The 14,534-nt window shown below is 39.9% G+C and overlaps 1 protein-coding gene across 3 annotated transcripts in view; it reads right to left on the bottom strand.

Moving 5' to 3' along the window:
* The window catches only part of CEP89 (centrosomal protein 89), a 1,387,439-nt gene that overhangs the window by 743,940 nt on the left and 628,965 nt on the right, over positions 1-14,534 (bottom strand). For 2 of the 3 annotated variants that reach the window (XM_044081874.1, XM_044081873.1), the window contains 2 exons: positions 6,057-6,155; positions 192-287 (listed from right to left, as the gene is read on the bottom strand). In XM_044081874.1, coding sequence (XP_043937809.1) covers positions 192-287; positions 6,057-6,155 — 195 coding nt within the window. The remainder of the gene's footprint in view (positions 1-191; positions 288-6,056; positions 6,156-14,534) is intronic. The other variant, XM_044081875.1, reaches the window with a different exon arrangement.

Below are 14,534 nucleotides of genomic sequence, written 5' to 3' on the forward strand. Positions count from 1 at the left end.
TTTGTTTTGTTTTTATGTTAAAGTCGGCATTGTGCTTTATCAACTTAATTTGTTTGAATATGTCAATCATGATGTTTCTCATTTCATTTATTAATTATAGATCCCTTTGTTTTTATGCATGCCAAATGTAGGATAAAACTGTAAATAAATAAATAAATAAAGCAAATGTAAATCATCATTCTGTACTGCACCTGATTTCTCTTGCTCGGCTTGATTTTTCTTCTTTGCTGAACTCTGATTCCTGGTAGACAATGTTGATATTACTACATTCATGTAATCAGTTGAATCTGTGGCAGAGGACAAAAACTTTTAATTTCAGTCTTGCAGCTAAAGCAGCAGTGGTAAGAAAATACACTCTTGCTTAGAGGAAATCCTACTTAAGATGCCACATTTTACACTGGAAACTTTTTTTATTTTTTAACATACATTGCACATGTTACATGCACAAAGAGAGAAAGCATCAACCTTACTTTACAATATTATCTTCAGCAAAGCAGCAGAGAATATGCACTACATCTTAAATTGATCACAGAATCTTTATGGCAATGGTCCAAGTGCCTTTTCTTCTTATGGTGTGTGGAAATTACTGCAGGAAATGGAGACCTGCACCATTGCATCATAGCTCTTTTTCTCAGCACTAATCCATATATTTTAAGTAACATTGTTTGTGGTACCATTTCACTCCGGATACTCCTTCACTGTGCTTTTATATTAGGTGGACTGGGATTATTTATCTAGTAGCAGTATGCGTTTACCTAGTCTGTCTGAGCTGGGAAGCACACAAAAGAGCTCTAAGTATTTTTTTTGCACTGCTCTTATATACTGGGATTGTACTTTAGCAGTTTCAGAAAAAAATGTACTTTCTGCTGCTGCTTTAAATAGTTAATTGTACTGTATTACACTGCCTATGTCGGTTGTAAGTAGTTTGTGGGGTCTTGTTACACCTGGGCTCCAAACCAGCTAGTCTACATTAAAAAGGTGTTCTTCTGTACCCTTGTGACAGATGTTTGCTGATCTAACTTATCTGATTTGGTGATTGCTGGTGGAAGCCTTATTGTGTGCTTTCCTGATAGGTAGTTAGCTTAAAACCTGCTTCTCTTTGGTCATATTTAAACCTCATGTTTGCATGGTGCTGTTCTTCGTGCAGTGGTGGTTACTTAGTAGTGCCCTGTACAGACACAAAAGCCTAGAAGCTCAGTTTTTTCCCTAAACAGCTGTCAGTGAAATCCTTCCAAGCTTTTCTTCTGCTCTAGGAGCAATTCAGCTGTGCACGGAGCAGAGCTGCCTTATTGATCAACTTTAGGCTCCACAAAGTATAGGTTCCTCTTGTAGTCTCTGTGCTACCAGCACAGTCCTGTCAAAATAACCCAATCCCTTCCCTAATAAAATATACAGGAAAAGCTTGCTATCATGGATGAGCAGTTTTCCCATTATCACCTCTCTGGCCAGCCTGATAGACATGAGCATCCTGAGGCAATGTGGCAGTTGTCTCACATATACTGACAACCACTCATTCCTGAAACAAACAAATACTTTATGTGAGAGATGTAGTTATACTATGAAATTGGAGTCAAGACTCTCAAATAAGGACACACTGAATGTCAAACAGGTTGTCAGTACATACACACTTCCCACACTAAATAAGAACACAACACATGAACCCACATATGCAGAGGTACTCAATAGGAACTTTCTAAAAGATCAAAGGCCTCCCAAACAGAAACCATTTGCAGACTTGACAATGCAAAACAAAAAAAAAACCACAATACACACACACACACACACACACACACACACACACACACACACACACACACACGAATGTCTCAACAAATAATCCCATAAGGCGTAACATCACAATACCATAAAATCAAATGTATTGGTCATAACTGACTCCATTGTGAGACACACAGATGTTCCCTTCACCAGGCTAGATAAAGACCGTGTTACGATTAGCTGCCTGTCAAGTACCAGGATCCATTAGGTCACTCAAGCACTCAAATCACTCAACCACAAGCACCAACATGATTCCATCATAGTCCATGTGGGGGTGAATGACTTGAGACATACCTCAATGGACTATATGAAGGGAGATATGACTGAGCTTTCAGATTACATGTCAAAGACAGGTGTAAGCATAGCCTTAAGCAGCAGTCTACCTAATCAAAGGATGATGCCACAACACAAACAAAAAATTACTGACTTTAACAATTGTCTTAGCTTCTAGTGTCAGTACAAGGGGGATCCAATATGTGTCAGCCTGGGAAGACATGCTCAACAGACCACACTGCTTTGCCAGAGATAGTCTGCACCTGTCTTTTCTAGGCTTTCAAATACTAGCAAAGGTATTAACTACCCCATTGTGCCTTTTTTAGGCAATGTGAAAATAACCAACCTCACCACATAACAAAATCCTCTCTAGATAACCTCAAGGTCTGCAGAGGAAGAAATCCCTCTCTAGCATAAAGAAACAAATCAGAGATCTTGTCAAGTCCTCCACAGCTAATCACAAAGCAAAAATACCCTCCTCAGCTAAGGATAATCATAAGGCGTTCTTTAACTACATCCAAAATCTAAAAGGGAATACCCAGCTATGTGCTGAACTAGTTGTGGATGGCACCACCCATACTCAACCAGAGGTAATAACCAACCTACTAGCTGACAGATTTGGAGCAAACTTCACTTCCATGTCCCCCTCAGTCATCCCTCAAAGTATACCTGCCACCATTCCTCAGCCTATTATCTCAAAAAATCTGGTCATCTTGGTGCTCTCCAAGGCCAAAACACAGCATCAATGGGACCAGACAACATCCCAGGTTGCTTTTTAAACAACTTAAAACATGACTTAGCAGACCAACTTTGATCCCTGTTTAACCACAGCCTGTGAACTGGCTATGTTCTGGGGGAATGGAGGACAGCAACAGTAATCCCTCTGCACAAAGGGGGACCACCATCCGACCCTGGGAATTATATATAGGATCATAAGCTTGGCTAGTCTCATCTACAAGGCCATAGAAAGAATCATTATGGACCTTATTAACAAGGACATAGGTAATCTCCAAACTCTGGACTCAATCCAGTTCAGATTCGTTAAAGGTGAATCATGTCTGTTAAACATGATTGACTTCTTTGAGAAAGTCACCAAGACCCTGGACGAGGGAAAGACAGTGCATACCACCTATCTTGACCTAGCCAAGGTATCTGACACAATCCACCACTCGGGTATTATAGAGAAACTCTCCCAATTGGGAATTAACCCATACATTACCAGATGGATAGCCAACTGGTTCACTGACAGGACACATACTGTCAAAGTGGGTGTCTTCATCTCTAGCAAAAGACCAGTCACCAGTGGTGTACCACAGGGTTCTGTGCTGGACCTCTTACTGTTCAGAATTTATTTTTCAGATGCACGGGCAAACTTGGAAAGCCTGTGGCTGACCAACGTCATTGACAACTGCAAATCGGGAGCAATCATTGAATCCCCCAACAATGTTAATATACTACAGACAGGGTTAAGACAGACAACTGATTGCTGCCAAAGCTGAATGCAAAAAAATGCACAATTATTCCCTTTGGGAAGGCTGACATCCTTACAAATTACATTATAGGCCGTCTTCAAATGCAATCTAGACCATTGGATGGGTAACTGCAAATTCACTCCTGGGGTGGTGCAAATGTCTCTCATGGGCAGAGGAAGTTGGTATTAGCAACCATACACTCTTACCTCTGTGAATGTCACTCATCTAGCCACTAACAATTGGGGCAATTCAGGATAAATATGGCTAGGCTTGTAAGGGCTCTAGGCCCATTAACCTAGAAACCTTCTATGAACCTATGAACCTCTATCAAGCAAATTATTAGCTCTAATGGTTTTGTGGAGTTGGATACCCTTATAAATAATACTTAGTATTAAGATATATTTTCTGAAAAACTGCTTCCTTAAAAGGAGTCAATGAAACAGGCATTTCTTCTTAACCCAATGTCCAGTGACCTTGTAGTTGATTGAATAAGTTGTAAGAGCATAGGGGCTAAACCATATTAAAAGGGGTCATTGGGAGCTCTCCCCATAAAAAAACATGTTTCTCTTTTAAGCAAAATGCAATTTTGAACACCTTTTCTGGTCAAATGCACATTTAATCTGAAATCTATCTGGTGAGTACCCTACAGCCAAGACCCTTCTTGCCACTGGCAATTTTTTCAAATGTTCTTAGCCTTAATCCCTTTGCATTGAATAAAATCCATAAATGATTCTGCCTTTTTTGCTCGCACATAATCCTGCTATACAAACACAGTCTATTGCTGGTGAGCTAGCAGCTTTCTTCTCATAAATATTATGTCTGTCTTAGCCTGCTAAACCTTACCAAATGGATAAACATGATGTCAATAAGATGATCATGTAATAACTGCCTCCTAATACAGAAAAGGAGAAAGTACTGTACATTAGTACAAATCACGATCAGTAATTGCACACGGAGAAGGCCAGATGCTGTTTCTATACAAGAGAAACCTGACACAAGTGTGCTTTTATGAACCATGAAGTAATTAAGCTAAAAGTGCTAGGAAATGGGCATAGCAGAAGGTGCCATCCCACTAAGTATGGAAACTATCTCAAAACAAAAGAATCAATGATTTCTTATATGTCATCTTGCTTCAGTGAATGTCAGGGTCCAGCTATGCTGATGAAACAAGGACTACTTTAGTTGTTCATTTGGACCAGAGGAAAAGCTGCCTGAGTCCTGCTGGCTTTAAATCATTTAAGTAGAAGTTGTTAAACCAGTCATATCACACCACAGGATAAAAAAATTCTAGAAAATTAACATTTCTCATTGCTGACCTTCTGTGTTGCATCTGTCAATTTCTTTTTTAACATGATAATACCTACAAGCAATATATGCCAGAAGGTCCTGTCTATTACATCTGTGGTAGCTGGACTGAATAATTAGTATTTATGGCAATACACTTTGAACTCCTCCCCCAGATGGAAGGTGCAGGTCTTGGCTCGTAACCTGTTTGCTACACCAACATTAAAAGGTTTCAGTATTTCAGGCTGTGAAGAAGTCCATTTTTCCACAGTAAATGTCAGGATTAATAAGCTAAAAACTATGTGAGTAGCAGGAAAAATGTTCAGGTTCCAGGACTATGGAGATGTTTTATTACTACAACACATAACAACAATACATACAGCAGTTTAGTACAAAATTCTTATCTGCAGATGAAGGAAGGATAAAAATGCTCCCTATCACAAATGCCAAAACCGATAATGTGAGCTCCAGGTATGCTAAACTGACTTTACCACCAGAAAGATGAATTTCAGTACTCACTGTCACATTATTCAAGCAATTCAGCTGAGAAGTCCCTGTACTCTTCTATGTGGGAAGCAGGGTCCCTCCACACCTCTGCTAACTATATACAGTATACATATACACTAGCCCCAAGGTCGCTGCACGTCACAGTGGTGAGTATTCTGTGAGGTAATGCAGCTTTGGACTAAATACAGTATAAATTCTACACACAGTATTTCACCCTTTAAAGAGGATGCACAATGAAAGTCAGTTTGTATATATTTTGCCATACCTCATTATCACTGCTATAAGTCAAAGGTGTAGCCAGGTACAGTACATGTATAACATTGTGCACTTCTTCTTTTTTTCATTTAAAAAGTAAAATAAAATAAATACATACATAGATACAAACATATTTCCTGCAATAAGATGTGCTACAATTTTAAAATGTTGAAAAAACAGCATATTTATTATGGTTATAGTTTAAGTAATACATTTTGTTAAATGATTTTTTAATACCTGCTTGGTTAAGTGTTTAAAGAGTGCCAGTTTTAGGAGTTGTTTTATTACACTAGTGAAAAGATGCAGTGCCCAGGAGGGCTATATTCTAGAAGTCTGCATACAGTGCCAATCATCATTGCTAAGCCCCTGCTAGACGCATGACAGATTCTTCTTTCATTGTTACCCAAATTGTTTTAGATATTAACAGCAAAAAAAAAAAAAAAAAATCTACTACAGCAACTGTAAATGCATCATCATTCTGTACTGCACCTGATTTCTCTTGCTCAGCTTGCTTTTTCTTCTTTGATGAACTCTGATTCCTGGTAGACAATGATGAAAGTTCTTCTGCATTCATGTTATCAGTTAAATCTGTGGCAGAAAACAAAATCTAACTTCGGTCTTGTCTCTAAAGCAGTTGTCAAAAATACACTCTGACCTACAAAAATCCTACTTAAGATGTCACATTTTACAGGGTTAATTGTTTTAACATGCACTGCATCATTTACATGGTACATGCACAAAAAGAGTTGGTAGCAGGCTTACATTACAATGTTATCTTCAACAAAGTGGCAGGGAATATACAGTACCCCCTAAAATGATCACAAATTCTTGTTAAATGGTAATCGTTCATGTACCTTCCAGAGATTTTCATATGGTACACAGAAATTATTGCTATACTAAGAAATGGAGACCTGCACCATTGTGTCATAGCTCTTTATCTCAGCACTAGTTCATGACACGCACATTATTATCTCTAGTGGTCTTGTGGCGTTAGTTCCTCTTAAAAAAACCAACACTTGAGAGAACTGCAGGTTCACACGCATGGCTGAAAAACTGTTTCTTCAAATGGTTTCAGTGAAAACAGGCATTTCTTCTAACCCAAACTGCAGTGACCTTGCAGTTGATTGGATACGTTGCAAGAGTGTAGGGGTGTCACTGGGAGTTTTGCGTCCCAAGAAAATGACAATCTTTCTCTTTTGAGTAAAACAGAAAATTTGAGCATCTCTTTTGGTCAAATGCACATTTGATTTGAAATCCATAATGTGAATACTCAACAGCCAAGAGCCTTTCTCTCACTGGCAGTCAATGAAATATTTTTAGACTTAATTCCTTTACAATCATTCAAATCTATCATGATTCTGCCCCTGCTGCTTGTACCTAATCCTACTGTACAAAAATAGTCTATTCCTGGTGACCAAGCAGCCTTCTTCTCCTCAATATTATGCTTGTGAAAACATGCCAAGGCTTAACAAGTTGATAAACATGATGTTAAAAAGATGATATGCAGTCATCACCTTCTAGTGTAGAAAAGAAGAGAACACTGCACATTATTACAAATCGCTATCAGTAAATTCATAAGGAGATAGCCAGTGGCTCTTTCTGTACAAGTGGAAATAGGAATGAGTGTGTTTACATGAACCATGAACTAATTACATTAAAATACTAGGAAATGGGCATAGCAGAAGCTGCCATCCCACTAAATACAGAAATTGTCTCAAACCAAAAGGATAAGTGACTTCTTAAATATCACATTGCTTCAGTGATGGTCAGTGTCCAACTATAGTGATGAAACAAGGGCTACTTTAGTTATCCATATGGACCACTGGGAAATTATGGTGAAAAAGACCATCATCAGCAGGGTGCTTGGAGCTGAAGAATCCTATAGACTAAAATGACTTACTTTGTCTATATCTATTTATTAATAATTTTTTCACCAAATAAATAGGTAGGCTCAAAGATCTTTTTCAGTGATGAGTAATGAGATAAAGGCACATGATATATATATATATATATATATATATATATATATATATATATATATATATACACATATACACGCAGATCTACTTTATAAAATTAAAAAACACTTACAAAAAATGAAGAACATCGACAATACTTCAGCGAAAAGTCATATTATCGAACTCCCAGAACATTGCAATGCCACTCCAGGAAACTAACCACTGGGCCACCATGGTGAACTTTACTCTTTTCTCAGCTATAGTGCAATCTCAGAGTTGGTATAATGTGGGGGGTGCAGCTCCCCTACATGGTTGGGTTTGATTTGCTTTGGTGGCCCAGTGGTTAGCTTCCCGGAGTAATATTGCAATGTTCTGGGTGTTCGATAATACGACTTTTCAATAAAGTTGTCTCAACATTCTGCAATTTGAGCAAGTAGTTTTTCGATTTTATAAAGTAGATCCATATGCACGCACACAGACACACATATATATGCCCGCTGTGACATAGCATGGTGGTTCAACCACTATAGGGCTTAGGAAAGAACAGAGACTCACATAAGCTAATCTTGTGCAGGAAATACAACTGTCAAATGTGACAAATTGCAAGTTAGTGTGCACACAGGGGCAGATACTTGTAGGCAAGGTAACCTGGTTTCAGATGTGTACCTGTGCCTTTTTAAGGCTGGGTGTGGAAAGTACAGTTGTGTACACTTACCATAAATGTAGATGTTCGAGTGTATTCACTGTTGCAGTCATTACATTTGGGTTATCTGCTTGCAGTAGCCCTCAGTCGGCCTGATTAACAAAGTCTTGGGTTCTGCATCGGTTGCTGTCCCTTCTTCCATGACGTCAGGTCGTCAGGGGTATAAAATATGCAGCCGACACCATTATATCAGTTTTTCTTGCCCCAGATGTCAGGCGCCCCCCTAATGGGAAGCAATTAAATCTTTAATACAAGGATATACCTCCAACAAAAAAGCAAATACACCAAAAAGCTTTTTGAGCATAGTAAATGAGAGTAGAAGTATAGCCAAAAGAAGAAAGAGGGCTGGAGTGAGGGTAACCAGGACTGCAACAGTGAATACACTCGAACATATACATTTATGGTAAGTGTACACAACTGTACTATTTTCTTCATGTTTCACTGTTGCAGTCATTACATTTGGGTAGATTCCCAAAGCTAAGGTTGGGAGGAGGAATCTAAATAGAATTAGGACCAGCTATAAGGCCCTGCAAGACTGCAGTGGCAAAACCAGCTCTGGATTTGGAGAAAATTGGCAAATGATAATGCTTGGTGAAAGTATGCACAGAACTCCAGGTAGCAGCTTCTAGGATGTCCCTTTTAGGGACGCCCCTGAGAAAGGCTGTAGAGGTAGATGCAGCCCTGGTTGAATGGGGTCTGGTGCCCTGCGGGATAGGATTTCCATGGTGCTTATAGCAGAAATGAATGCAGTGGCCTATCCATTTTGAAATGGTTTGCTTTGAAATAGCTTTCCCCTCTGTCCCTGCAGCAAATGCCACCAGCAGTTGTTCAGATTTCCTTTGAGGTTTAGTCCTGCCAAGTAGCATCTAAGTTATCTGTGCACATCTAAGGAGTGCAGTATCCATTCCCCTTTGTTCTGTTGGTTAGGAAAGAAGGTAGGCAAATGAATGGACTGATTAAGAGCCACACTAGATACCACCTTGGGCATGAAGGAGGGATTGGTTCTGAGGGACACCCTGTCCGTATGTAAGATAATGAAAGGCTCCACTGCCATAAGGGCCTGTAACTCAGATACCCTTCTTGCAGAAGTGATTGCTAAAAGGAAAGCTGTTTTCCAGGAAAAGAATTTTAAATCTGCAGTAGCAGCTGGCTTAAAAGGAGGAAAAGTGAGTTTCTTCAAGACAAAGTTAAGGTCCCAGGCTGGAGTTGGAGCTCTCCTTGGTGGCCTTAAATTTTTGGCCCCTCTGAGGAACTGCTTGAGCAGTGGATGAGAGAAGAGCGGGGGCTCTGTGCTATAATGAGCTGAAATGGCCAAGGCATGAATATTGATGGAGAAAAAGTTCAAGCCCTTATGAAGCATCTCAGTCAAATATTGTAGAATCTGAGGTAAATTGGGCACTGCTGCTCTCATCCCTTGAGATTGGTTCCAGGTACAAAATCTCTTCCATTTTGTATCATAAGATTTTCTAGTATTAGGCTTCCTAGCCTCTAAAATGATATCCATCATTGCTTTACTGAGGGGTGGTAAAGGAGAGATTAGGTAATTAGCCAGGCTGCTAGGTTCAGGGTTTGCAGCTGAGGGTGCAGAATCTGGTTCTCCTGCTGAGACAACAGGGAAGGAGTCTGAGGCAGGTGCCATGGGGCCAAGCATGACACACTGCACAGGAGGGGGTACCAGTGTTGGTGTTGCCAGTCTGGTGCAATTAAAATTATCCTTGGCTTGTTCTGTTTGATCTTTAGTAGTACCTTGGAGAGCAGAGGCAGAGGAGGAAAGGCATAAACTGATAGTTTTTTCCAGCTGAAGGATAGAGCATCCACTTTCCAAGCTAGTTTTTGGGGAATCCTTGTGCAAAATTTGTCCAATTAATGGTTCTGGGGGGAGGCAAACAGGTCTATATCTGCCTCCCCCATTTGCTTGTCAGCATGTTGAGAATCCTTGGTTCCAGTTTCCACTCGTGTGGGTCCATGAGGTTTCTGCTTAGTCCATCTGCCAGTGTATTTAGTTTTCCTGGCAGGAAGTGAGCTTGTAGATTCACTTGGTAGCACAAGGCAAAATATGAAGAAATGACATAATGAGGAGAGAGTATCTCAGATTTATGGTAGTTCAACAGAATGTGGAAACAAAGGACTGCAAGAAGTTTATAGTGAGCAGGATTCATCAGTGGGCAGATATGTTGTTGAAGAATGGGACAGAAAGACCACACAGACTGAATGTCCTTAGAAGGAGATTTATTAATCAGACAAGACCCATAGTTGTGAAATTTTCTACACTAAAAGAAAACATTCTACATAATTTCTGGAAAAAGTGACTATATTAAAGGTAGGAGAATGATTACTGCCTCCAAACCAGAGAAAAGCTTAATGTGCTCATTCCTTGTTTTAAAAAAATGCAAGGAACAGCACCTGAAGTTTAAAATGATCAACCCAGCTGTTTTCAGAATGTTCTATCCACCTTGGGCAAAAACTCATACTGAGCCAAAAGAGACCCTGGAGGACATAACAACAAGGAGAAAACAGTTAGGCAGAGATGGCGGTGAATAAATAGATGTGTTATGGGGAGAACACCAGTGCAGTCAAAACAAGGTCCCGCTTTAAGATTCCCAAATAAAGCCTTTTCCTGACTTTCAGAAAAAAATACCAGATCCAACCAAAGAAATTAAAGAGTTCTCCCAAAGAATTCAGCAGGCGATGGGATCTGCAGCCAAGGGAAATTTGTACCAGGAAGAAGGGGAAGTAGAGCCTGAACAGGTTTTTTGTGTCAAAAGAATGCAAGTTACTGACTGGAAAGGGCAGAACACATCCAATCCTGCTGTCAGATCATGCCCCTGTACAGATGGAAATACAAATACAGAGAAATAAATAGCCTGAAAAAAAAATTGCAGTTCCCATACTTTTTGACAAAAACATGGTGATTTTAAGACTAGTAAAGAAAACATTGATAATGACAGTTGCATCTATAAATATGGAGTGGGATTTGGGATTGAAATGGGATAATTGCAAAATGAAAATAAAATATAAAATAATAACAAAGGCAAAGGAGATCGGGGAGGAAAGTTACAGCAAATGTTTAAATACAAAGAAGGTTATCTAGGAGCGCCAAATTGGGTGAAGAGAGACTGAGGAAACAGATGTAGTGGTTGGAAATAATAAAATAGGATATACTGGAATATTTGAATAATTTTAATGAGACTAAAAGTACAGCAGTGAAAACTCTTTTTCACAGTAGTCATTGGATGTTCAAATTTTCATCACAAAAGTTAAGAAAATAAATGGACAGAATGATAATTAAGATTTGGGACCCACATACAGGCCAAGCAGAGACCAACCCAGGGAGAAAGTACAGTTGTGAAAGTAAACTTACCATAACAGTAGATGTTCAAAGGATCACTAATGAAGTAGCCTAAGCTATATGGGTTATATCCTGCCAGGGAGGTCTCAAAGGATGACATTCCTAAGAATGGCAGAGCCAAAATATGGCTGAATCCTGGACTGCACATTCAACTTGCAGTCAGATGCAAAGGTATGAGTTAAGGACCAAGTTGCTACTGCACAAATGTCACTGATAGGTATTTGTTTTGCAAATGCTGTTGAGATTGCCATTGCTCTGGTAGAGTGCACCTCAGGCTTTGATTGTAAAGATATACCTTGTAAGTCATAGACAAATGAAATTCAGTCTGCTAACCAACGTGGAAGAATTACCTTAGACACTAATTGTCCCAGCTTTCTCTTGGCAAAGGATATAAACAGTTGAACCAATTTCCTGATAGTCTTAGTATGATGGAGGCAGAACCTAAGTTGTCTATGTACATCTAACATGCATAATATATGTTCTCCTTTATTAGTAACATTGGGGAAGAAAACTGCAAGTCAATCCTGTTGGCATACATTAGATTCAGAAGCTACTTTAGGAAGAAAGGAAGGGTGTGTTCTCAATGGCACTCTGTCTTTATGAAAGATAATAAGGGAGATTTGCAGGAGAGTGCCCATAGTTCTGATACTGGTTTGGCAGATGTAATGGCAATCAGAATAATAGTCTTCCATGAAAGAAACTTCATATCTACAAATGTCATAGGTTCAAATGTTTTTTTGAGTTAAAGCCTGAAGTAAAATGGTGACATCCCTGGGAGGGACTGGATCACAAACTAGGGGTCTCAGTAAAAAGGCTCCTCTCAGAAAGGCTATGGATACTCTGAGGGAGGCAATGGAAGCATTGTTGAATCCTATGTACAAGTTTGAATTAGCTGCTAATCTACTCTAATTGTGGAATGACTTGGCCACGAAAAGTTCTGAAAGGAATTCCAAAATTTATAGAAGAGGTGCTGAAAATGAGTCTAGTCCATTACAAGAGGCCCAGATGGAGAAATGCTTCCATTTTCTCTTCCATGCCTTTTGTTAAGATTCTTTGAGAAGAAGACATGATATGGACTACTCGGGCAAAAAGCCTGGCATCTCTGGAAATTGTTAGAATTAGAGAAAGCATATGGTTAGCTTTAGAGTCGAAGGTTGGTAGAGGTAGCCTAGATGGGTGCATGATGAGGTCCAGGATTGGATTTAGAACCCATAATGGAGAACCATACCTGCTGAGGCCAGAAGGGGGCAATGAGGATTACCCTGGTCTTGCTCTATTACCTTCTGAATGAACTTGGTGATAAGAGGGAAAGGTGGAAGGGTGTAAATGAGACCTGGAGGCCAAGGATGCACTAAAGCATCTCTCAGTGACTGTCCTTGTGGAGGGATGAAGGCAAAGTAACTTCTGCATTTGTTGTTTAGGTGTGAAGCAAAAAGGTCACAGCAAGGTTGGCCCAGCGGCTGAAAATCACTGCTGTCACTGTATTTTTGAGAGATCACTCATAAGGCAGTAGTATAGTTCTGCTCAGTTTGTCACTAGGATGTGGACATTCCAGGTAGGTGCATTGCTACTAGAAAGTGGTTCAAACACATTGCTTACTGCCAGATTCTCATGGCTTCCCAGCAAAGAGGGTATGATCATGTACCACCTTGTTTGGTGATGTACCAAACCACTGACATATTGTCTGAGTGCATGGCAATCACATCCTGAAGTGACTGCAACTTAAGGAGGACTGCTCTTAACTCCAAGACACTGATGTGCAGTTTGGCCTGTATTACAGACCATGTTCTTTGGATTGTTTTCCCTTTGAAATGTGCCCCACCCCACCCAAGAAGGGAAGCGTCCATGGTCACTGTGGCTCTGGATACTGGAGGATGGAAGACTCTGCCCTGAGTTACTGAATCTGACAAAATCTATCATAAAATGTAGTCCCTGCAGATCTGCGTGACTTGTACTCTGTCATGAAGAGGATGAAGTTTTTGTGACCACTGCACAGCTAACGTCCATTGTAAAACTCACATGTGATATCTGGCTAAAAGAACCACGACTATGGAGGAAACCATCAGACATAGCAGGTGTAATCCCAGTCGAGCCTGAGGTCTGGGAAGATTCATCACCTAGAGATCTATGGATCTGACTTGATTTCATTCATACTAAGGGAAGTTTTGCTGTCTGATGTGCATTGTCTAACTGGCAAATTGTGAATTCTATTGACCGAGTGGGAAGTAGCTTGCTTCTTTTGGTGTATATAGAAATTCTCAGATGTGTTGTTAGCTAAACAGGAATGACTGATGTGTAAGAAGTAAATCCTTGGAAGTAGTAGTTAGAAGCCAATCTAGATATGGGAATACTTGGATTTCTTGTAGCCTGAGATAGGCTGTCACAGCTGCCATTATCTAGGCTGACATCCCAGGGGCTGTTGTGAGACCAAACAGCAGTGCTCTGAATTGATGATTGTCTCTGAGCTAGAAAATGGTGGAATCTCCTGGATTGCTGCTGGATCTTGATATGATAGTAGGCATCCTGGAGATCAATAGCACACATCCAATATCCCTTCCTCAGCAGAGGAAGAATGGACTGTACTGTGACCATCCAGAAACTTGTCTGTTTTACAAACTGATTCAGATTGCTGAGGTCCAAAATTGGTCTTAGGTCCAGTGTTTTTTTTTTTTTTTTTTTTTTTTTTTTTTTTAACTAAAAAGAACTTTGAATAGACTTTGACTCCCAGTTGGTCTTGCGGGACTGATTGGATGACTCTTTTGTCCAGCAACATTGAAACTTCTGTTGCTATGGATTTCAACTGACTGGGTGAAGTATTGGGAATCATTAGTTTTGTTTTTTGGGGGTTTCCAAAAAGGGTAGTGAATAACCTCTGGTAATGATCCTTAGCATCCAAGAATTGGACGTTGCATTTTTCCAGACTTCCAGACTTAAGGGTAGGTGTAAGGAGAAGCATC

This window comes from Protopterus annectens, chromosome 8.part1 (genome assembly GCF_019279795.1).
Source record: "Protopterus annectens isolate FY-2018-M chromosome 8.part1, PAN1.0, whole genome shotgun sequence".
In the NCBI taxonomy this organism is placed as follows: Eukaryota; Metazoa; Chordata; order Ceratodontiformes; family Protopteridae; genus Protopterus; species Protopterus annectens.